The 22,061-nt window shown below is 49.7% G+C and overlaps 3 protein-coding genes and 2 non-coding genes across 14 annotated transcripts; 3 read left to right on the forward strand and 2 right to left on the reverse strand.

Annotated features, from left to right (window-relative positions):
• Nucleotides 1-537: 537 nt before the first annotated feature.
• Nucleotides 538-14,170, reverse strand: CENPT (centromere protein T). 8 transcript variants are annotated; one of them, XM_088172028.1, is made up of 14 exons: nt 14,029-14,170; nt 12,975-13,101; nt 12,350-12,443; nt 12,046-12,179; nt 11,212-11,245; nt 9,948-10,090; nt 9,063-9,482; nt 7,614-7,811; nt 6,220-6,396; nt 5,692-5,895; nt 4,952-5,039; nt 3,496-3,660; nt 2,659-2,763; nt 538-938 (listed from the first exon to the last, which is right to left on the reverse strand). In XM_088172028.1, exons 2-14 carry the CDS (start codon nt 12,997-12,999, stop codon nt 815-817), a joined length of 1,911 nt encoding a protein of 636 aa, XP_088028154.1. In that variant the 5' UTR covers nt 13,000-13,101; nt 14,029-14,170; the 3' UTR covers nt 538-814. The 8 variants fall into 8 exon arrangements, with proteins under 8 accessions (XP_088028154.1, XP_088028152.1, XP_088028149.1 ...); XM_088172026.1 differs by lacking the exon at nt 14,029-14,170 and adding an exon at nt 13,677-13,810 and having other exon boundaries at nt 9,954-10,090; XM_088172023.1 differs by lacking the exon at nt 14,029-14,170 and adding an exon at nt 13,677-13,810.
• THAP11 (THAP domain containing 11) lies at nt 13,873-16,843 on the forward strand. Its single transcript, XM_014889017.2, has one exon. The coding sequence runs from the start codon at nt 14,004-14,006 to the stop codon at nt 14,733-14,735; it is 732 nt and encodes a 243-aa protein (XP_014744503.2). The 5' UTR covers nt 13,873-14,003; the 3' UTR covers nt 14,736-16,843.
• Nucleotides 16,844-17,815: 972 nt separating this feature from the next.
• TRNAL-CAG (transfer RNA leucine (anticodon CAG)) lies at nt 17,816-17,898 on the forward strand. Its single transcript has one exon. It is a non-coding gene; the product is annotated as a tRNA-Leu (tRNA).
• A 161-nt stretch (nt 17,899-18,059) lies between these two features.
• Nucleotides 18,060-18,142, reverse strand: TRNAL-CAG (transfer RNA leucine (anticodon CAG)). Its single transcript has one exon. It is a non-coding gene; the product is annotated as a tRNA-Leu (tRNA).
• Nucleotides 18,143-18,149: 7 nt separating this feature from the next.
• On the forward strand, nt 18,150-21,748 carry PLLP (plasmolipin). 3 transcript variants are annotated; one of them, XM_088172032.1, is made up of 4 exons: nt 18,150-18,659; nt 20,375-20,548; nt 20,926-21,045; nt 21,125-21,748. In XM_088172032.1, exons 1-4 carry the CDS (start codon nt 18,651-18,653, stop codon nt 21,236-21,238), a joined length of 417 nt encoding a protein of 138 aa, XP_088028158.1. In that variant the 5' UTR covers nt 18,150-18,650; the 3' UTR covers nt 21,239-21,748. The 3 variants fall into 3 exon arrangements, with proteins under 3 accessions (XP_088028158.1, XP_014744515.1, XP_088028159.1); XM_014889029.2 differs by lacking the exon at nt 18,150-18,659 and adding an exon at nt 18,921-19,051; XM_088172033.1 differs by lacking the exon at nt 18,150-18,659 and adding an exon at nt 20,222-20,292.
• The last annotated feature ends 313 nt before the right edge of the window (nt 21,749-22,061 follow it).

The raw sequence follows: 22,061 nt of genomic DNA on the forward strand, positions 1-22,061 counted from the left end.
TGTTGTTTGAGGAAGATATACTGCACACACAGCATAACCCAGAGAGGAGGATCCACACTTGCAGCAGGATTTAGGACAGCCTCAGGATGGGGAGAAACAACTCCTGTCACACTGACTCCCCAGGAGACACTGAAGAGAATGTTCAATATCAATTTCCCAGCCTCTGAACTGTTCTACGAAGTCACACTCCCTGGCACCCTTTGCTGTGTCAGATCTTATTCCTAGTGTGGTTTAGGCTCCCTGGGAGCAGCACAATTATTCACAAAAGTTTTCCTTTGTTTCCCTGTGTAAGGAGCACAGCATGGACCAGCTCCTCCATGCAGCAACTGCCTGTACAGGAACACCAGTGGAAAACAAAGGGGCACCACGGCTCCCACTGAGAGCAGAGCCACAGAAACCACACAGGTGTGTCAAACACAGACACCTGGCTGGCATGAAGAGCACCAACACATCTAAATGCCTGCTAAGAACATTTGAACATCACAGTTCAGGAGCCTCTCAGCACACTGGCATAAGCAGCATTGGCATCACACAAAATACACATAACGTTTTATTTATCAGATCTGTACAAGTATTCAAAGGTAACATACAAAAATATGGATAGTCAAATGACCTGTAATAAAGGCTGGTGAGACCCAGCAGGGTGCTCTGGTGGCCACAACACAACCTGCCTCCACTCAGGAGAACATCCAGCAGTCCTTGCCTGACTGGTGATGTGTGGAAAAGCATCACCTGGAGCAGTGACATGGAACAACCCCCAGCCAGCCCCTGGGAGCAGGCCACCTTCCCACCCGCAGGGGCCATCCCTGCACCTTTACTTCCTGGGGATCACTTTATTTCCACTCACTGCAACTGGAATCAGGAGCTTCCGGTACTCCAGAGGGAGGTAACGCTCTATCAGCACGTTCAGTGGCATCTTGTCTGTCACCAGCCCTTGCCTTTGTCCGAACAGAAAGCACAGAAGAAACAAGAGTTGTTAGTGAAATGTGTTTCCATTTGATATCAAAGTTCTCTTGCAAGGATGTTTTTGCATTTAAGAGCTGAAATGCTCGGGCTGCTTGTGACAAACAGCTCCAGACTGGTGTTTGCAGGCAGCTTCTCAGCTCCTGTGCATGGTGTAATGCCAGGATTGCCCACAAAGCAGAGCAGACAGACCCAGAGGGTTCCTGCACAGCAGTTCCCCACAGAGCTTCTCACTGTTTATTGTGGGGATATTCATCTATATTGATCAGGACCAAAGTAGAGACTCGTTGCTTTTTAAATTCACAATCCACCTACCATGGATAAATTCTACCCTTTGAAGACGTGCACAGAATGATATAACAGAAGGAAATAGCTCAGTACCAGATTTTTTTACAGTCACAACTTAGAGGTGGTTGGCATTTGCCAACTGTGTAGGCCATGGAGTTTTCCTGTACACCACTTAGCTGACTGGCCTGAAAAAATCAGCATCTCCCAGTTTTGTAGAAAGAAAAAAAGTGTGCAACATTTATTCACACTTTCTGTGTGGAAGGAACAGAAATGCTGTTCTTATGCATGAGCCAGCAACAATTCCTGATCTCTTCATGAGGCAGTAAAAAGGCATAAAGACATCTAGAAAAAGGTGAAACAACAAGTACACAGAATTCTCAAACCAGGACAGCTAACCCATCGTGCCTCCTGGCCTGTTCATACCAACCTCAGCACACACCTGTCAGTGAGAAATTGATCCTCTGGATCAGGACAGCAACAGATTATTATTTTTAAGCAGCAGCACCAGCTCACCTAAGAGGCCCATGCAATGCCTTGGTGACACATGAAAAGCGTCATCAGCTGTGCCCTGTACTATCCCGCAAGTGACTTCAACATCACATTTGAAACTCTTCCAGTGGAGATTAAAAACAACCCAAAGTAATGACTTCAAATGAAAACTGGTGGATTGCTTCAGGCCTCAAGTTTTTCAGAGGGCTTCCAAGCCAAGAATAAATCCCTTGCGTTTTGGTCACAGAACAAAGTAAATTCAGGCAGGAGATGGGGCAGCTGCAAGTGTGCAGAGGACAGAACACCAGTGTGGCAGCTCTAAGAACAGCTCTTCCAGGCTGCTGCCCAGGAATGTCACTGTTAGAAGAGGCCAGCCCTGCCCTCCCAGGCTGGGGAATCCTTCTCCTGCTCTGGAGAGGAACTGTCAGTTTGGATCCTAGGTATCAGTTTGTGCAGCAGCAGGAAGAGGTGTATTTTGTTTGGAAGAGCAAGTCACCAAAATAGACAGCAGGACATGTGAAAGTTGCAGTATCAGTTGCAGATGACTTTAGCAAGGAGCTCACTTCAGGATGCAAACAGTGCAGCTCAGCTTCTCTCTTAGCATTTCTCTACTTTTCTACACATTTCCCAGACATTAGTGCTTCACCCTTACACAAATCCCTCTCCTTCTGGCTCCTCCAACGAGATGACTCCTTGCACTCACAGCCCCTCACTACCTCCTTTTGCCCCTCCATCATCACTGAGTGGTGCAACCCAAGTCCAGGGATGCCTCCTGGGACAGAAGTGGCCTCACACGGAATAAATACCAGATCCCACAGGTACTATTCAAACACTGCTGGTGCACATTCTGGCAACAATTATTGGGCTATCAAAGCACCACCAAACACTACTGCAGGTTAGTAACAACACTTCCATTACCTTCTCATGAGGACTTCCAGGTCAGCTGCCTCCACTGTCTTCCTCCCTGCATGGAGGGTGTAAGCTTCCAGATCATTGCTCAGCTGCTGGAAGTATCTCTCAGAGCTGAGGGAGGAAAATAAATCAGACTGTGGAGCATGTGAACACCAGCTACTCACCCATTTCTGCAGGGCAAGCTGCACTAGAGCTGCTCGTTGTGCAGGTCACAGCCTGCCAGGGAAAGTTGGGGGAGAAGCAACTCTCAGCCCAGGCTCCCTGGAACTTCACTGCCAAGACAGCTGTGAAACAGCTGCATGTCTGATAACCAGAACCCTTCCCAAACTTCCCACACATGCAGGAACAGAGGCTGACACCAGTGACAGAAAAATCAGCACTGAGGGTCAGATATTGGCTGCTGCAGTGACACTGCTCAAACAACACACAGATTTTACTCGTGAAGGTAACAAGGTCAAAGGATTCAAAAAGCTGAGAAACCTGGATTCCAATAGAACACTGCACACCATCACTGTGCCCAGCAGGATGACCACTGTCCAGAGCCATCATGCCCATGGAAATTGATAACGATAGGACTCTGACTGCTACAATTTGCTGGGACAAAACCCAGATGCCAATGCAAGGCTGCACTAATCAGGTATCCACATGGCAGTCCAAAGCACTTTGCACATTTCTGCCCATTTTTAGGCAGAACGGGACTCCCAAGACTCTTTCCAAATGAATAGAGAGGGCTGTCAGGTTGTCAGCAGCACTCCCAACAGGTTTATTACTTCAGAAGGGAAAATAAAGAAAAAAAACCCTCAACACTAAAAATAATGGAAAGAACAGTTTGTTGCTACGTACCATTTTTCAACAATTTTGAATGTATCTCTGGTCATTGGCATTTTAGCAAAATGTCTGAATATCTCCTTTATCAAACTCCTCGGTACTTGAGGCACACGTGGTTCCTTCTGGGATGTTCCCAATCTCTTTGGAACTACCTTGGGATGCAGCTGCTGCAGGGGAGACCTTTGAGGGAAGTTGAAAATTCACACATTGAATGAACAAGGGAGAGGCAGAGAACACAAGGCTGACTTCAGAGAACCCCTAAGCTGAACTGGAAGGGACAAGAACTACCTTGAGCTCTTCGTTCTTTCTCCCTTCCAATTCTTCAGAACTCTCATGCCCAAACAGGGCAGTTTGCAAACAGCTCATGTGACATCATGGCCTTGAGAGAAACAACCCAGGCTCAAGTTCTCTTAATTTCAGAATGCTCATGTAGCACACTGTCAGCAAACTGGAGTTCTCTCCAATACATGACTGCAGTTTCCACAGCATTCCTGCAGTATTCCCTTTCCAGTAGAGCATAAAGTCTGAGTTACCACAGGTCACCTCTGCATTTGTGGACAGGGGAGGCTGCTCTGCAGGGAATCCTTCCATGCTATTAAGAACTTCAATGGGGGCTTTTTCTGTGGGTTGCAGGGTTCCCCCCCTTAAACAAGACTGTAAGTCCTAAAGGAAATTACAATTGTCCTCCATTTTAAAATAGGAAAAATTGTAATATGGAAGAGTTAAATGAAGTCCATGGATTCACTCAGTACATAACTGGAAAACAACAGAAAAAAACTGGAACCTCAGGCTAACACATGCAAAACTCCCAGAGAGGATGTGTGAATCACTTGACTCTCTCCACTCCATCTGTACGTGGGCACAAGAACTTTGTCTTTTTGTTTATTGCTTTAAAGTCACGGGCTAGAAAATTCCTCCTGTTCCCCACCAGTGGCTCTGATGAAGCATACAGCTCCACCAAATTTCTAATCAAGAGGGTGCAAGTGTTAACTAATTTGCAGAGGACAGGTTCACTTTCTGCCTCTAGGAGAGCTTCATTTTAGTCAGCACATAGCAACTGCACACAGCTTTAGGCTTCTGCAGTCAATACAAGTATGTCATTCCATGTGATCAGTGTCTTGCCATCCATAATTCCCCCTCTTCTGCAAGGGCCTCTGCATCCCATACTGGAATCTATGGCTCCAGAGTGGCTTACCAATTGAAAAACTCCTAGGAAAAATGTTGACCTTCAGCACAAGAAAACATTACAAGAACGTTCTTTGAAAAGCCTTAAGGCATCAGACCTGCTCTGGAAGAGCAATGACATTCACTCAATTCCCTCTTCACTCAGCTGCTACAGCAGTGAAAGAACCAGAGACTTCAGCACTGCTCACTCCCTGTGGCAGCTGCCAGAGCAGCTGGCAAAGCTGGGCTCTGCTCTGCCCCCAGCCCCACTTCTGCCAGGCCACTGCTGGACGTGGCTCAGGCTTACCTGGGAGCAGCAGATTTTGTAACATGCGTTGACAGCAGGAGGTTGGAGGCTGGAGCTCGGACAAACGCAGGAGTCTTCATGGAAACCTCTGGGAAGAAATTACATGAGGAGCTGAAACCTCTTTCCAGAACTCCTGGAGCAGGTTGTGCTGCCACAGCAGACAGAAACCCAGCCAGCTTCCCTGGACATGCCTGGTCCTGGTCACACTGCCTGTGCTCTGGCTGTGTCCCCACAGCACCCTGAGCCAGCACAGCTGCTGGCTGCTGCAGTGCCACCCCCTCCAGAGCTCCTGCCACACAGGCTGGTGACTCCCCTTGGCCCCTGTGCTGGCCCAGCTGGCTGGGCAGGCTGCAGGGACACACACTGAGGACCAGGCTGCAGGGGCTGATAGCTGGATTAACTCAGGCTGCCACAAAGCTGCAGCCTTTTTAACCAGAAAGAATTTCAAAGTCTACAAGCTACCTCTTGTCATCTTGCTCAGTCACTGGCAAATTCTACTGAACAAAGGGACAAGCTGAGCTACAGGATCACATTACAAGGGCCAGACTATTAACTTCTCCCTGTTTGTAGATTTTCATAACTCCCTCCAGGCAAGGCTTCTGTTATCAGCATCTCACCTGTCCTCCTCTATGAATCCACTGCAGTTTCCTCCAAGTCTAACCCGCACTCTCTTTAACTTCACTTCTTAACAAGTGTGAGGAAGAAACAACGTTAACAGAAATGCTGAGCAGCTTCCTTACCAGGACTTGCAGGGGGTTCAGCTTCATCCTCAGCAGGCTCTTCCAGTGAACTATCCAGGTCTAACATGGCAGCCTGGTCCTGTAGCTCATCTTCTTGTTCATCAGCTTCATTTAATGGAGTCATCTCAGGTTTATGAAACGAGTAAGAGGCATGAGAGTGCCTGCCCAGACTTTCAGCTCTAATGCCTCTGGTAATCTCATGTTCTAGATTTCCAAAACAGGGAAAAAAAAAAAAAAAAAGCATTGAAACAAATACCTTTGCCTGATTCTGGAACTTCCACTAGTAAATTTTAAACAAAGACATCTGCTGTAACTATACATTTCTAAACACTACTGCTAGTAAAATTTTGGTTTCCCTTTAAATAAAATGCAGTCTTCCAGCTTAAAATTACAAAACTCGTTTGATATTTCCCCAGTAATAAGCCCAGATTCCAGAAAACAAAGGAAGTTAACAAAGGAAGTAAACAAAAGAGTCTCTCTCAGCACTGATGCCAGTCAGAGAGCTGTCAGCATTAGAGGTGTCCTCACCAGCTCGGGGAGAGCCACGGGCTCCAATGCTGCCTTCTGCCAGTTCCTCTCCTGCTGAAGGAGCCATTTCTGTTTCACCTCTGCTGTCCTGTGCTGCAGTTATCTGCAACCCTGCTTTTTCAGACAGTTTCTTCTCCAAAGGTTCAGAATATCCAGCATTTGCACCATGTTCAGCAGCTAAAATAAGAAATTTTATCATACATCTTACATGCAAAAAAAACCCCAACCAACCACCAGCATATAGTTTAACCACCACTGGAATTTATTTGTGATAAATAAACTCAGCCATAAGGTCTAAATAAGAAAAGCAGATGTAGTTCCTTTTACAGCTGAGAAATGCCCAACTTCTCCTGTGTTTATTCCACAGCCACCTAAATAGGGGCACATCAGATCCCAATGATGGAATTTTACTTACAGTAAGCAGAGCTCCTCCAGATCTGCCATCTCTATGGCCATTTTCAATTTTGGTGACTGTGTAAAAGACCAATTCCTTTTCCTTTAAATCTAACAATGCCTGGAGTTTGTGTTCAGATTCTCCTCCTCATTTCCTCCATTCTTCTGCATAAACAATTTTGTAAGAGATATATTCCACTATAGAGAGCAGAGCCTAGAGTGGTTTTAACCATCTGGGACAAGCCTCTGGCAGGCAGGATGAGAAATATACAGACAGGACTTGCTTGTGTTTAAAAACTGGAGCTACTGACTACTTAAAATATTCCTTTTTCCTTTATGCCACATATATAGTCCACATATCTGGTACCATGTATCTAAATTAAGCAGAAACCCACACAGGTAATTACTTTGAGAAAATTGGGCACTCTCACAATGCTGCCACTTGAAGAAGGGTTTGGAAATCTTGGCTGAGTCCAGAACCAAAAGCTGTCAAACTGCACTTTTACCATCCTCTCCAGCAACTGGGAATTTTCACACTGAAATGTACAAGTATGGCAAGGCCTTGGGACCCCCAAGCCCAAGTGAAGAACACAAATAAATGTGCCCAAAGGTGGTGCAAAAATCAGTTTTATCAATTCCACTAATCAGAATATTGGGCTGCCTACATCAACACAGGGCCTAAAGTGAAATGAAATATGAACTAGCTTAGATTAGCCACATGTATCCCTTCCTTGCCGAGAGAGAGTTCTTCATCCTTCCTATGGGAAGTATTACAGACCCGCCAAAACATATTATTATGTTTTTGCCAAAACTTTATTCCACTTTCAGTGACAGCTTTTAGAGAGCTTGTCTGGAAATGTCCAAGTATCTCTGCTATGACTTGAATTATTTCCAGCATCTACTGTACAATTAAGTCTTCTTTTACTCTGAAAGTCACCTGAAAAACTCTGTTTAAATCAGATTGTACTCCATTCCCTTTCTACAATGAAAGTATTTCTTACCCTCTCCGAAAATCTTTTCCTGTTCCACTCCATTCACTGTATTAATCATCTCTTCTTCTGAATCACTTATTTCTAGGTCTTCAATTACATGGAAGACAACTTCTCTCAAAGACATCCTGGAAACATTTAGAGTGACTGGGGATCCCAAATATTTACTTGAACTTGTGGAGGACAGAGAGGAGTTCCATCTATAAACACCTAGAACAGATCATTAATTTGTCTCCCGACAGCTTTTTGAATTTTCTTTTAGCTTTCCTGGTATATAAAAACAACTGAGGGAGAAGAAGACACACAAGAAACACTCATGTGTACTCCAGGCAGCTTAGGGAGTTTGCACTGAATCTTAGAAACCAGTTGTAAAAATCCTTGCAACTGTTTTTCAGTTGACCCTGAACACCACCAGCAGCCTCCTGTAGAGCAGAACTATGTTACCTTTAACTTTTAACATTAATGCCTTACTAACTCCAGCATCTTAAAGATCTGCTCTCTCCCTCTCATCTTCCTCTCATTCGATCCAGTACCCTATTCCACATCCTCCCTACTTTGCATTATCTATCCCTTTGTCCTAAAAATGCCTGCCACTGGAACACCTCTGAGCAATTAAATTTTTCTGTTGATTCCTTCCCTTGTCCTTTGAAAACAACTTTTACATGGTCCAAACAGTATGAGGAAAACGTGTTCCCATTTACACAACCAGGACAAGGCCAAGGAAATGAATGCCAAGGAGAGGTACCAGGGAAAAACTGGCAAGCAATAGGAATTGCAAAGCATTGGTACAGAGTGAGCAGGGAGGCAACTGTCTCTGTCCAAAGATTTTTAAGGCCCTGGGCACAATGGAGAGGTTGGCTGTGACAAATAAGTGACCATACTACAGCAAAGGTCTGGACTAGGAACTTCTAGAGATTCCTTCCAAGTCTATCTGCATGTGCTACATATTATCTCCTTATTTTTTGTGACAATTTAGAGTGCCCACTTCTGCGGTCTCAGTACAAAGGAGAGACGGACACAGTGGAGAGTCCAGCAAAGGCCCACCACGACTGAGGGGAGTGAAGCATCTCTCCTAGAAGGAAAGGCTGAGAGAGCTGGGAGTGTTCAGCCTAGAGAAGAGAAGGCTTGGGAGAGATCCTTACAATATATACAGGTGTCTGAAGGTAGGGTGCAAGGTAGACAGAGCCAGACTCTTTCCACTGATGCCCAGTGCCAGGAGAAAAGGCAACTGGCACAGACTGGAACATGAGAGGCTCCACCTGAACAGGAGGAAGAGTTTGCAGTCATTACCCTTGGAGACTCCTAAGAACCACTTACACAGGGCCCTGGGCAACCTGCTCTATGTGGCCTTGCCAGAGCAGAGGGCCTGGAGAAAATAACCTTGAGGTCCCTTTCTACCTCAACCACTCTTTGAGTTCAGATAATACCTGCTAAGCCTAAGCCTTAAACCACAGTACTCACTGCAAGCCACCTCTTCTTCAGAAAAAGAAATCTGTGCCACTGGTTTACTCTGATGGGAACGATCTTGCTTTTCTTCTTGCTGTTTTGCAAGAGGTTCTGGAGATATACGAGTCATTCTGTCAACACGCTCATGATCAAGGCTTGAGCTCTTGGAGTATGTTTGGCTCCTTCTGCTGTTTGTGCTCACACCAGACACCAGGCCTTCCAGCCTTGCTTCCTCTTGATCTGCATCAGAAATCAGGCTCCTCTGTGCTGAAGTTTTCAAATCTGACAGCTGGGGTTCAAGAGCAGATTTATTTTGGCTCTGTTCATCCAGCTGGGACTGAACAAAGAGCTCCGTGCTATTCATCATCATTTCTGCATCACTTGTCAGGATGCTTGTCCGAATCCTAGATTGTGAGTCCACAAGATAGTTCTGTCCTGTTGAGAAAGTTTTAGAACAAACTTTATGTGAAAAACTGTTCAAGGTTAGGGACATACTTTACCACCAGGACTTGTGTAATTCACGATTTAAGTAATTCAACCAAATTTTACTCCTCCTCAACCAATCAAACACTGAAACTGTAGGACCCCACTTCCGTGCCCACGATTCTGCCTACCAAACCAATAGAGACCTCTGTACCCACAGATGAAGATGATCCCTAACAATTCCTGTGCTTTAAATTATCAAACTGGGCAAAGCACATATTTAAGTGCACAGAGTCAAAGGAACTGCCAAGACAGAACCTCATTATAATCTTGCTTCCCAAATCTCACTCTATTTCTGTGAATGCGTTAGTAAATTTTAAATTCTAAAATACAGATCACGCTTCAACAAATGCTTCTAAAAGCCCCTTTAATGAAAGGCCTTGCCTTCCAAAAGAGAAATAACAACACAAAAGTAACCTTTACTCTTCAGCATGTTCTGTTCCACTCTGCCTTCAAACTCTTGCATGTCAACAGCCTTGCGGATTTTTGGCCTCCGCATCAAGCCCCTCTTTTCAATGGTGTCTGGGGCCAGCAAGGAACCCAGAGACACACGAAGGGATCTGTAAAAAGAGGGAAGAAATTGTCAAAATCACACACTCCACTTTTACCCTCAGAATACAGACATGATGGCACTAACAGTGACACATTTCGCAGAACTAGGAGAAATTTCCCCAAAAAAACCTTGAAGATTATATGTCAGTCTTTAAATGAATTTTTTATTTTCATACTATCACTCAACATCAAGATATGTATCACAGAGATCAGGAAGCAGACTGTTTTAAAGCCACCCTGAGACACTGCAACACTACAGTTGACAAACGGGTCGAAATTTAAAAAATCTTAAATAACAAAACAGAAGAGGGAAAACAAATGTTTGAGAGTAAAGGCATACTCTAGGTGACAATGGGGTGGTAAGAGGACTTCTCAACAAGTTTAAGAACCTACTAAGTATCAATACTCTCAGCAAAGTACAGCTACCAACACACTGTGTCTGTCTAAAGACGAGAGCTGACAGCAATACCTAAAGCATAGGAAAAGATGTTTCTCACTGTGTTTTGCACCCTGCAGAATGCCGTGACCTTCTGTCCTCTCTCCAGGCAACCCGATAAAAAAGGGGGTTCAGAGAGTTCAAAGACAGAAGTACAGAATGCAGCCCCAAAAAGCATCTTGTGTGGCACCCCAGGCAAAGGCTGCAGTGATAAAGGTGAAATAACGTTCTGACTTTGGGCAGGGTCGTTTGCAAAGTACACAAGTAACACCAGAAAGTAAGTTCACGAAAAGGTTTTTAAAGTCCAGAAAATACTACATAGGTGCAATTGATGTGATAAATTATTAATAGGCAGGGATAATACTCTAAGGTATATTGTGTACTGATTTACTGCTGGAAGCATGAGAATGAAAGGAAAAAAGGAATGATCCTGGCAAGTAAAAAGAGGAGTAATAGTAGTAATACAAGCTAGACCAACTCAGGCATACAGTGCAGAGCCATAATTTCTGAAAATCAAAAGGTGTGTGGTGCAACACCTTCAAATTCCATCAGCAGAGGGGCAGATGACTGTGTTATTGCTAACAATAACACAGGTCTTTAACATGAAGCCAGGTATCTGCACTGTTCTTCACCCCTTCAGATGTGATCATACCTAGGACAGCCAGAAGTTAAGGCATTTCAGGTTAAACTCACCGAGTCATAACTGTGCTGTCCAACGGTGACTGAGCTAGAAAAAGTTGATTACACATTAGTTGATAAATTATCCTTTGCATAACTGGCTACAGGAACATCCCAATGGATCTTCCTCTTTTGAGAGACAGTCATGCTACAATCCTCAAGCATCATACTTTGCTTCAAACAAAATTGGATAAGGGGGTCACTTTTCTATTTCTTGTCTACATTTCAGAATTGCATATTAGAAATCTAATAACCGATTTCTGAAAGGGTAAGAAAATAGTTATTTCAACGAAAATTTAACATGGCATATGGCAGATTTAAGAATTTTAGTTTTACCACATCGATAACAAGGTGTTAGACCTTGGTCACAACCACCCTTCAGCAACCTAACCCAAACACATCTGGAGCTTTAGAAACACAGATAACTATTCCACAGGCTCTTATGAAACTGGAACTCAAACCTGTTCTGCTCATAAGGAACTTTCTAATTATTTTATATAACTGCAATGGAAAGTATGCAGGTGCTTGTATTTTAAATTTTCTAGAACTGAGAAGACAGGGATTACTTCCTCTGGAAACACTTCAAAACTCAAAAAGCACCAAGTTGCAAAAGTAGTCAAGAAAATATATACAGTCAGGGCCTAGAACTTGCTTTAAAAAGGTTTATTTTAAATTTTATAGGATGGAGGCTTTTACTTTCTCCATTACCCCCTTTGCATGAGATATTGCAATCTGGATTCCAAACCTACAACTGCCCATCTGGGCACTCCTGACAACTGAGCTGAGCAGGTGAGAATCACCTGACAGCAAATGCAGCACTGAGCAAGGTATTCTTGACTGCAGCCTTACCTTGGTACTGGGGAAGTCGTCTCTCTGCTGCTTTCTCAAATTCAGAAATGCTGAGTTTCTTTCTCTTCTTTGTCATGTGGAATACAGTGATAGATGTGGCCTCAGGAGCAACATCTGGCAGCTGCAATTCCCCCCTACCAAAACAAACCAAGTTGGAGAGGCATTTCTGATAATCCCACCGGACAAGATGCAATTCTGATCACTCAAACACAAGTAGAGAAGTCCTGCTCCCCAATCCCACTACAGGAACTGCAGCTATACCTGGCAATGTAATAAAGTGTAAATTATAAAAAATCCTACTTACATGCTGGAAACCCTTTTAGATGGGACTTGTGATTGAGCTTCTCGTGTGTTTTCATCGTTAGATATCCGAGGTGCCAGTGGTGAAACTTGGGGGTCTGCCAACAAACCAGAACATTTCCTTTCCACAATTCAATACAGCAAGAACACCAAAACGCAGCAGGATGCCACATCTACACTACAGGCTGTGAATAACAATTACTAACAGGTTAAAATAAAGACCTGATGAAAACTGTTTGGGTTCTACTCCTGGGAAGGCTAGTAGTGACAAAGCCAGTAGTGACAGATGGCAGCACTAGAGTTCCCTGCACTGCTCCAGAATGCACCTCTATAACTCACACCTGATCCTAAAGCCAAAGGCAGCATCAGGATAAGAAGACCAAGTGAAGAGGGTTTTTAAGAGGATTTTCAAAGCTATGATTTCACCAGTGCAAGGCCTGGTCTCTCAGATAGTTGTATTCAGGTGGCCCGCAGTGACTCCTCTGTTACATAAATCAGTCACACAACAATCTGATTTCTATTCCGTGTAACAGGGAAAGGATAATGGGCTACCAAGGAACACCCTCTTTTTTTCTCAACTCTACAAAAACATTTTCTGTTCTCAATTCTTCTGAAAAAAAGACACTTACGGTTCTGCATGACTCTCTTGAGCATAAGCCGTGGTGTGCCATTTGTGAGATCAGGGAACACAGTCACTCTCTGCTTCGACAAAGTGCTTCTGACAGACTTACTCTTACTGTCTACACTTAGTCCAGTCTAGAGAGAAATCAAGACAAGCAATTCAAAGCTAGTATTTTCATTATTAAAGACCCCAGCATCAAAAGCATCCCCCACCCACGTTCTAATGACAAGCTAAGCAAGCCGGTAAGAAACTTTTCACAAATTCCAAAGAAAAATTGCGTGTGTTGGCTTTTTGACAATGGTGGCACTTCCCGCGCGCATGGCAGACAATTCAGCTCGGGATGTCACCCAGGTGGGTTCCAGCATAAAACCCTCCTGTGGACGAAATCCTGAGTGGCCTCAGAGCACAGCCGCGACCTAAACCCGCCGAGCCGCGAGCTACTCGGCGAACGCCTAAATCAGGGGTTTCGGCCTATTTTCCATGACTAAAGGCGAACAAGGGCGAGGGAGCGGCCTCCGCTCCTGCCTCAGAGGCCTCGTTTCTGTCTCAAACCGAGAGCGACAGAGCGAGAGACCGAGCGAGCGAGCGGGCGGGCGGGCGGCACCGGGCGAGTCCCACGGGATGATCGATCCCAACAGCGACTCTCCTTTTCTCCCTTCTTTCTTTTCTTCTTTCCCTCCCGTCCGCCCTCCCAGATGCCTCGGAGCACCTGTACCGTCGCTCGCGCGTTGTGGCGGCCGCTGCGCCTGAGGCCGGCCCTGGCCCGGGACCGCCCGTCGGCCATGTCGGACCCGGTAACGGCCGCGCACCTCCCGCGTCCCGCCGCCTCTCGCGAGACATGTGCGCGCGCGCCGGGAGGGGCCGCGGCGCAGTGTGGGGCGGGTAGTTCCGCCGGTGGCGCGGTGCATTGTGGTCCGCGTAGTTCCGGGGCGGCAGCGGCGGCGGCGGCGAGAGGCCGCGCGGGCCTTGTGGGAGCTGTAGTTCGGCGGGGCCGCTCGCCCCGCTCGCCGCGGGTGTCCCCCCGCCCCGCGAGGCCATGCCGGGCTTCACCTGCTGCGTACCGGGCTGCTACAACAACTCGCACCGCGACAAGGCGCTGCACTTCTACACCTTCCCCAAGGACGAGGAGCTGCGGCGCCTCTGGCTCAAGAACGTCTCCCGGGCGGGCGTCAGCGGCTGCTTCAGCACCTTCCAGCCCACCACAGGCCACCGCGTCTGCAGCGAGCACTTCCAGGGCGGCCGCAAGTCCTACCTGGTGCGGGTCCCCACCATCTTCCCGCTGCGCGGCGTCAACGAGCGCAAGGCTCAGCGGGCCCGGCGCCCCCGCCCCGCCGCCGCCGCCGCCGCCGCCCCGCAGGGCCCCGCGGCCGCCGCCGAGGCCCCTGCAGGGGGCGCGGCCGAGGACGTGAAGCCCATCGACCTGACGGTGCAGGTGGAGCTCGGGGCCGCCGCCACCATCGGGCCCAGCCCCGTGCGGCTGCCGGTGCCGGTACCGGCGGCGGCGGCGGCGGGGGAGGAGAACCCGGTGGAGGGCGGCCCCCCCGATCACTCGTACTCGCTGTCGTCGGGCACCACGTCGGAGGAGCTGCTGAGGAAGCTGAACGAGCAGCGCGACATCATCGCGCTGCTGGAGGTGAAGATGAAGGAGATGAAGGGCAGCATCCGCCGCCTGCGCCTGGCCGAGGCCCAGCTCCGCGAGGAGATCCGCGAGAAGGACCGGCTGCTCCACGCTGCCAGCGCCGGCACCCGCAAGCGCCATGGCCTCTGAGGGCTGTCGGAGCCCGGCCCGACGCGGGGCTCTCCATCCCGGAGCCTCCGCCGCCCTCGGTGCGGTGCCGGGAAGAGCAGAGATGGGATGGACCGCGGCCCCTCAGTACCCGGCTCAGCCCACAGCACAGCAGCCCCCAGCTGGGCAAGGCCTCGCCATCGGATTCCCCTGCCTGGACTGCATCAGCTCGGTGCCCAGCCCCGTTATCGCCCCGACGTTATCTCCGGTGTCACCTCACACCGGGCCCATCGAACCCGCTGTGCGCGGTGTCAGAACGCGCTGCTCGTAGCGTGGATGGGACCCGAGTCGTCACTAAGTGGACGTAGGGTATCAGTTTTCAGCAAATAAACTCGCTCTGTGTCAAGTGAGGTAACAGCAACACTACCCTGGAGAAGGCGTGTCCGACTGCCGTGGGCACTGTGCCCATCGTAGGAATGGTCGGTGATGTCGCGTTCAGCCTCGCTCAGTGGAGGAAAGCTTTAGAAACCCTCTCAGGGTGATGTGTTTCTTCAGTAAATTACTGATGCCGTAAAAGACTGCTGTTCCTAGTGTGACAGAAGCCCCAGATTAAAGAGTGTTCTTGTACCGTGTAGTTTCTGCTTTCTCTGCAGCGTGTGTGTATTGGTTACAGATGTCTCGATGCTCTTGAAACCAGTAAGGATTACAGTCTGGTACAAAGAGCACGGTGGCATTTAACAGCTGTAGTTTATCTCATTGGCTTAAGACTGCCTCTAATGAAATGGAGGCTTTGTAACGCATTGGAATTCTAATCCTTGGCTTTCGTTCAGAACCAGGATGAAACAAAAGTGACTTTACCTGCAGTGGTTGCAAACCTCTCCTGTCTAATCCTAAACTAGTTGGCATGACTAATAATCTGTACATTAGGCAAGACCATACTAAAACCTGCTTGTGTGTTCTAAACCAAGATTTAAGAGTATTGTAACAAATCTATGTGGAATGGTTGTGTAGTTTCTGTTTCTAGCCAGCATCAGTCCCTTCACTTTCTGCAACAGGAAACCAAATCAGCGTTGGCTGGAAAGAGGGTGGAGTGAAGGTAGCAAAGCCACGGGTTTGGCTTGGTTATGCACATCCAGCCTGGCTGGTGGAACAGATCCCTCAGCAGTTTGGAGGAGAAGGAGGAGTTTCTGGTGCTCAGCACGGCCCTGTGGCAATGGGCAATGACGATGGATGTTGAGAACAAAAGGCACTTTTGAGAGCAAAAGGCACTTCACCACAGTGTGCCCATATTCACCTTAGAGGGAAGAATTCCCAGGTGTTCCCTGGGTCTGTGAGATCCTTCTGGAACCAGAATGCATTGTACTCAGTAGATTGGGATGTCACTTTTACTAAATTTTATAGAGGTATTTTCTAAATGTAAAAAGTATCTTTAGTTTGAAATTATGTAATCTTTGTAACACTGGCTAATGTAGCTTTACAACCGTCAGCTTCAACACTGTATACAACCGAACAAAAGTGCACGGTGGGGTTTTGTAGCCGGAGGTTTCTCTGTAGATCCTGAAGCCAGTTCAGCTCCAGGTTGTCACAGCCTGCTATGTGATGCATGGTCATTTTTTATTAACGTGTGTGCCAAGTTGGATGGTCATCTGTAAAGATACTACATGTCTATCTGTGTACTAAGTCCTTCCCATTACTTCAGTTTAATTTATTCTCCAATCTGATATGTAGCTCTCCAGCTCTGTGCTATACTGATTTTTCTGCGAGTCAAGTTAGCGGCAGATTTTTCGTTTGGTTGGTTCGGCTTGTTGTTTTGGGTTTGTTTTTGGAATTTCTTTTTTGTAGGACAAGCAGATACCTGCTCCACCATGGGATCTAACATATGTGATTGGTCCAGCAGCTCTAGATGCTCCCATCAGGACAGTAGGCAGCACAACATCCCTCCTTGCAAACGAGGGTGGTTGTGCATCTGAGCTTGTTGAGAACGTGCATGTCGTGACAGTCATGGTACTTTTTCTACCATTGGGATGCACTTCAGGATGTTCAGCCATTCAGCCTTGCTGGACTGGTTACCTGCTGGACTGTTTGACTTCTCCAGGTTACACTGAGGTGCTAACATGCTTAATTTTAATAAAGTATATTTTGTTTTCTTATGTTTCCTGTCTCCTTGTGGTTTATATCTCTATTTCTGAAAGGTTTGTGGCTGTAGCTTTGTCTTATCTTTTTTCCTGTTGTGAGCTGCACAGCTGGAGCAGCGGGAATATCTTTGCACTCGTGTAGAGTGAGGAGGAGGAGTTTGAGGTCGGTTCAGTGACCTCAAAGACATCTCCCTGTGCAGAGGTTGGAGCCATTTCGATGAGCAATCAGTCACAGGGTGCTCCCTGTGTAACCAGGAGGGATTTGAGCAGGGAGCCAGGCTTCCCACAGCATGACTCTCCTGTCTAATGCCGGGTGGAGGAAGGAGAAGGCATGGCCTCCCATGAGCCAGCCTAGTGCAGGGAAGAGCTTGCGTGTACTGTTAGAACTTGTAATTCCACTTGCCAAAGTTCCTGGTTTCAGATTGATTTAGAGGTATTAGTCTCAAGCAAATGTATGCAGCAAAAAAAATCAGCTGTGCTTCAACCATCGCATTTTTGGGTTGAACTGGGAATGTTAAATGTAGCTGCAGGATGGGAAGGTGATTGCCCCCTCCTCTCTGTGCTGGTGCAGCTCATCTCGTGTTCTGGAGCTCTGCACCATAGCACAAGAAGTGTCAAAAGCTGTAACAGAGCATCCAAAAGAAGCCATGAGGATAGTGAAGGGTCTAGAGGGGAAGCCATGTGAGGATTGCTGAGGGCACTTGGCGTGTTCAGCCTGGAAAAGAGAATACTGGGGGCAGAGCTCACTGTGAGCTGCAGCTTCCTCAGGAGAGGCAGCAGAGGGGCAGCGCTGATCGCTGCTGTCTGTGAGCAGTGACAGGATCCGAGGCTGAATCTGTGCCAGGGGAGGTTTGGGCTGGATGTCAGCAAAAGGTTCTTCACGCAGAGGGTGGTGGGGTTTTGAACAAAGTTCGCTACGGGGGTGTCCACGGGACCTTTGCACAACGCCCTCAAGTGTAGCACGGGCCGGCAGGGCCGCCCAGCGATGTCAGGATGGCCGAGCGGTCTAAGGCGCTGCGTTCAGGTCGCAGTCTCCCCTGGAGGCGTGGGTTCGAATCCCACTTCTGACAGCTCGTAATTTTTTGCATTGCGCTGGCCTGCAGTTAATTAGTTAATTGCTTTTGATTAACGCGCGCTTTTGGTCGGTTGTGAGTTGTTTGTTTTTTTGTTTATTAACGCTCCCACGCCCCTTCTTCAAGTAAAAGCGGCCGCCGGGCGGCGCAAAAATTGCTGTCAGAAGTGGGATTCGAACCCACGCCTCCAGGGGAGACTGCGACCTGAACGCAGCGCCTTAGACCGCTCGGCCATCCTGACCTGCCGCGTTTTCCCTCCTTGCAGCCTCGTGCCATGCCAGATGCCAACTGAGCTGTGGTCACCGCCGGGACAGCCCGGGGACAGCCCCGTGTCACCGGCTGTGTCACAGACCTGGGTGGTGGGGCCCGGGGCGCCCTGGCCACATGACACCAAACTGCGAGCAGTGGCTGATAGTCCAGAGAATCCTGCTGCCGCCCAGAGGGACCTGGATCAGCGCGAGATACGGGTGACAGGAATCTCCCGGAGTGGAGGGTGATGAGGCACTGCGCAGGTTGCCCAGAGAAGCCCAGACGTCCCTGGAAGTGTTCATGGCCCGGATGCAGCAAGGCCAGGGGCTTGGAACAACCCGGTCTAGTAGAATGTGTCCCTGCATGGCAGGAGGTTGGAAAGGGGTGCGTTAAGAACACTTCCAACCCAAATTATTCCAGGATTTAACAAGGAGACGCGCGTCTCTCGGCCCCCGCCGAGGAGCAACGCCAGGCATCAAGGATCCGCCGGGGGCCACCAAATGTTCCTGGTGAGCACCGAGCAGGACGCGGCTGCACAGAAGATTCGCGGAGACCCCGGCTGCTCCCGGCAGAGCAGCGCCAGGATGCGGGGACCGGGGGCTGTCACGGCGGGGTCACCCTTTGTGGGTGGTACCCCGGTACGGGGACACGGGGACACACCGGTGGCTCCGCCGCATGCCCGGGGGTGGCGGGGCGGGGGCAGCCCGGGGCTCGGCTCGGCCCGGCCGCCCCGGTGCCACCCGCGCCCCGCCCGCGGAGGGGCCGTGCCGGGGCTGTCCCGGGACCGGTGCGCGGCATGGCGGGGCTGCCCGGCGCCCGGAGCGTCTCCCCAGGCTCCCCCCCGGCCCTGGACGGTTCCTTCTTGCTCTCGCCGCTCGGGGGGCTGATGTGCGCCCAGGCCGTGAGTACCGGGGAGGGGGCGCGGCGGAGGGGGGAGGGCATCACCCACTTTGGTGATTTTCTTCAGCTGGAAACAGACCGGGTTCTCTTCGGCCTCCACTCCGACCCCATCTCCGCTGTCTAAACCTAGTTAATCCCCAACCCTATAACAGCGCAGTCCCCTCTCTCCTCCTTCCCTCTGTAAAGCCAGAGGAAAAGTCAGATTCTTGTCCCCATTTGTAACTCCGCTCAGTGCCGGGCGGTTCCCAGTGCCAGGCACGGGCTGATCCGCGCGGGCATCTCCGCAGGGCACAGCCAGCGGCTCGGGGCGTGTGTGAAGCCCGGTGACTCCAGGTGAGGTGTGCTGGGGTGGCTCGTGAGGCTCTCACGCTCCCTGGAACATTCTCAGCTCTCCAGGTTGTACTCCCAGGCTGCTCTCAGAAGAGTCCAAGTGTCCTTGTACCGTCAAATCGAGCAGCAGCATCACCTCCCCATTGCCTTAGCATTGGCGGCAACCACAATAATCTCCCGCTGGTGCTGTCCCCGGGACCGCGGGCGCCACATGAATGCACGGGGGTGGCTGTTCAGCTGCGTACTGGGCCACTTGTGACCTGCCCACGGTGCTGCCCTGCTGCGTGGGAGCCTGTTCGTTCGTCCCCTCTCCTCGGGGCAGCGTTGTGGGATGTGCCCTGAGCGGCCACTTTGAAACATCTGGCACAGACCTGGCTCCAGGCTCCAGATTCCAGCCCCTGGGCATAGCTGAGCTGGAGGTGACACAGGGACAAACGCTCAAGGAAGGGGCCAGGAAGGATCCTGCTGGGAGTGCCTTGTAGATTGTCAGGAAAGAGAGATGGAAGCAAGACCAGCAGCAGAGACCTTTTAACTCTGCAGCTGTTCCCACCTCTGCAGCCCCTTGCTCAGGCCAGGCTGTTAAACAGGGAAAGCTGCTGCTTTTCCCGGCCAGCAGCCGGAGCGGGGCAGCTCACACGTGCAGCTCCCACTCCTGCAGAAGCCCCTTCTACATGTTTCTCCCCAGCACATATTTTGCGATCACGAGTGTTAGAAATGGATGTGATAGACAAGGAGGCATTGTCGGGGCAGCCGAGCACCAGGGCGTTGGACGCGGGCAGAACAAAGGCTGTTGTGTTTCTTCCATGACAATAAGTGGTGCGGGCTTACACAGGGGCACAGCGGCTTTCCAAGGAGCCCTTCTCCTGCCGCTGCTTTCCTGGAGTGAGGGGAACCCAACTGCTGATGGTGCTGGTGTGCCTGGGCTTGTGATCGATGTTCTGTGCTCCTCCTGCAGGAACCAGCCCCTGAACACATTCCCTATTTCACCCCACAGGTGCTCGGTTTACTGGTGTGGTCTCTCATCGCTGCCACAACGTACCACCTGCACGCGGCGTACGGCTGGGTGATGTTTGTGTCCCTCTTCTTCTGGATACTAACACTCCTTTTCCTCGTGACTTACCTCCTGCAGCTTCATCAGAAGTTCTACATGGTCCCCTGGCCCCTCGTGGTGGGTAGCTGAGAGGGAGTGAAGTGGGATCCCAAGAGGGAAATATCTTGGGAAGATAGTCTGGGAAGGCTTCAGTCTCTTCTGGGCGGATGGAACCAAGTCCCCTGCGCTTTGCACAGTGACATTGTTTCATTCTGCCCCTGAATTGCTTAGAAAATGCTCAAACCAGAAAGTCCTGTGTCAACCCAGAAAGTTACAGCCACCAACTGCTGCGGTTGTGGTATCATCCAAAAACCTCCCAGCACAACCTGGGGAGCATTCAACGTGTTCTCCTGGGGAATGGGGAGGAATGTGAACCTGAGCCTTTTGCTCCTGCCTTGCCCCAGCATGCACAAACCTGAGCCCAGACCTCACAACCTCCTCTTTGCTTTCCCCAGCTGATGATCTCCAACGCTGTGGCCACCGTGCTGTACCTCACAGCCTTCGTGACGTGCGCGGCCGCCGTGCAGCCCACGTCCTGGCGGCAGTGGGACTACAACCGCAGAGCCGCCGCCTCCGTGAGTACCGGGGGACAGGGGAGGGCCGAGGGGCTGGGGCACCCACCCTGGTCACACAGGGGATGTGCTCCTCTTCCAGTTCTTCGCCTGTGTCACGATGATCACATACGGGGTGAGCACCTTCTTCAGCTTCCGCGCCTGGAAAGGGCTCGGCAGCAACGCGGCCACCAGCCAAGTGACTGACCACGCTTAAGGAGTGGACAGCAAAGCCCAACCGGGGTCACCCTGTGCCATGCTTGGTGGCTTGGAGCCTCGTGTGCCACCAGGGCTCGTTTTGGGACCGGCCTGTGCTGGCAGCAGTGGTCAGCACTGGGTCATGTGGATGCTGCCCGGTGGTTTCTGATGATGCTCCCAGCTGACGTGCCCACAGCACGACCCCACTGGCGTCGCCTCTGGGGGACACGGACTCGCTGGGGCTGCAGCTCCTGCTCATCCCCGGGGGCATCTGATCCTCGCTGGAGCAGCTCCACTGAGGGGGCTCAGCCGATTATGGCAATTTAGCCCAATACTAAAATTCACTAACCCAAGCCCAGGCTCCCCTCTCTGCTCATTCACAGCCAACAGCGTAAGTAATGCAATTAACGGGATGCAGAAAGTGGCAGAGCTGGAAGATGGGAAGCGAAGCAAAGGAAGCAGTCTTGTGTTGATTTCTAACAATTTGAATATAAATTTTATGCTTTAAATAAAAACATTCCTAAATCCAGCACTGGAGTTTGTCACGAGAAAACTTGTCTTGTGAGGAGGCAGCTGTCACTGCAGAGGTGGCTGCCGTTCCTTCCCACTCCATGTGGGTTGCAGCCCATGTGGGCTATGGAAGGAACAAATCCACAGAGTTCACCTCAGGGCTCACCTCTCATTGATTTATGCACACACACGCCAGAGTGTGCATCCAAGACCACAAGAACACAAATGAGGAGCCAAGGCTTTGATCACTCCCTCTTCCTGGCTCAGCACCACACACTCCTGAGTTCACCTAATTAACCAGCAAGTCAATTTTGCCCATTAGCTGCAGGTCA

The sequence above is a fragment of the Sturnus vulgaris genome, chromosome 12 (assembly GCF_052056855.1).
Source record: "Sturnus vulgaris isolate bStuVul1 chromosome 12, bStuVul1.hap1, whole genome shotgun sequence".
Classification (NCBI taxonomy): Eukaryota; Metazoa; Chordata; class Aves; order Passeriformes; family Sturnidae; genus Sturnus; species Sturnus vulgaris.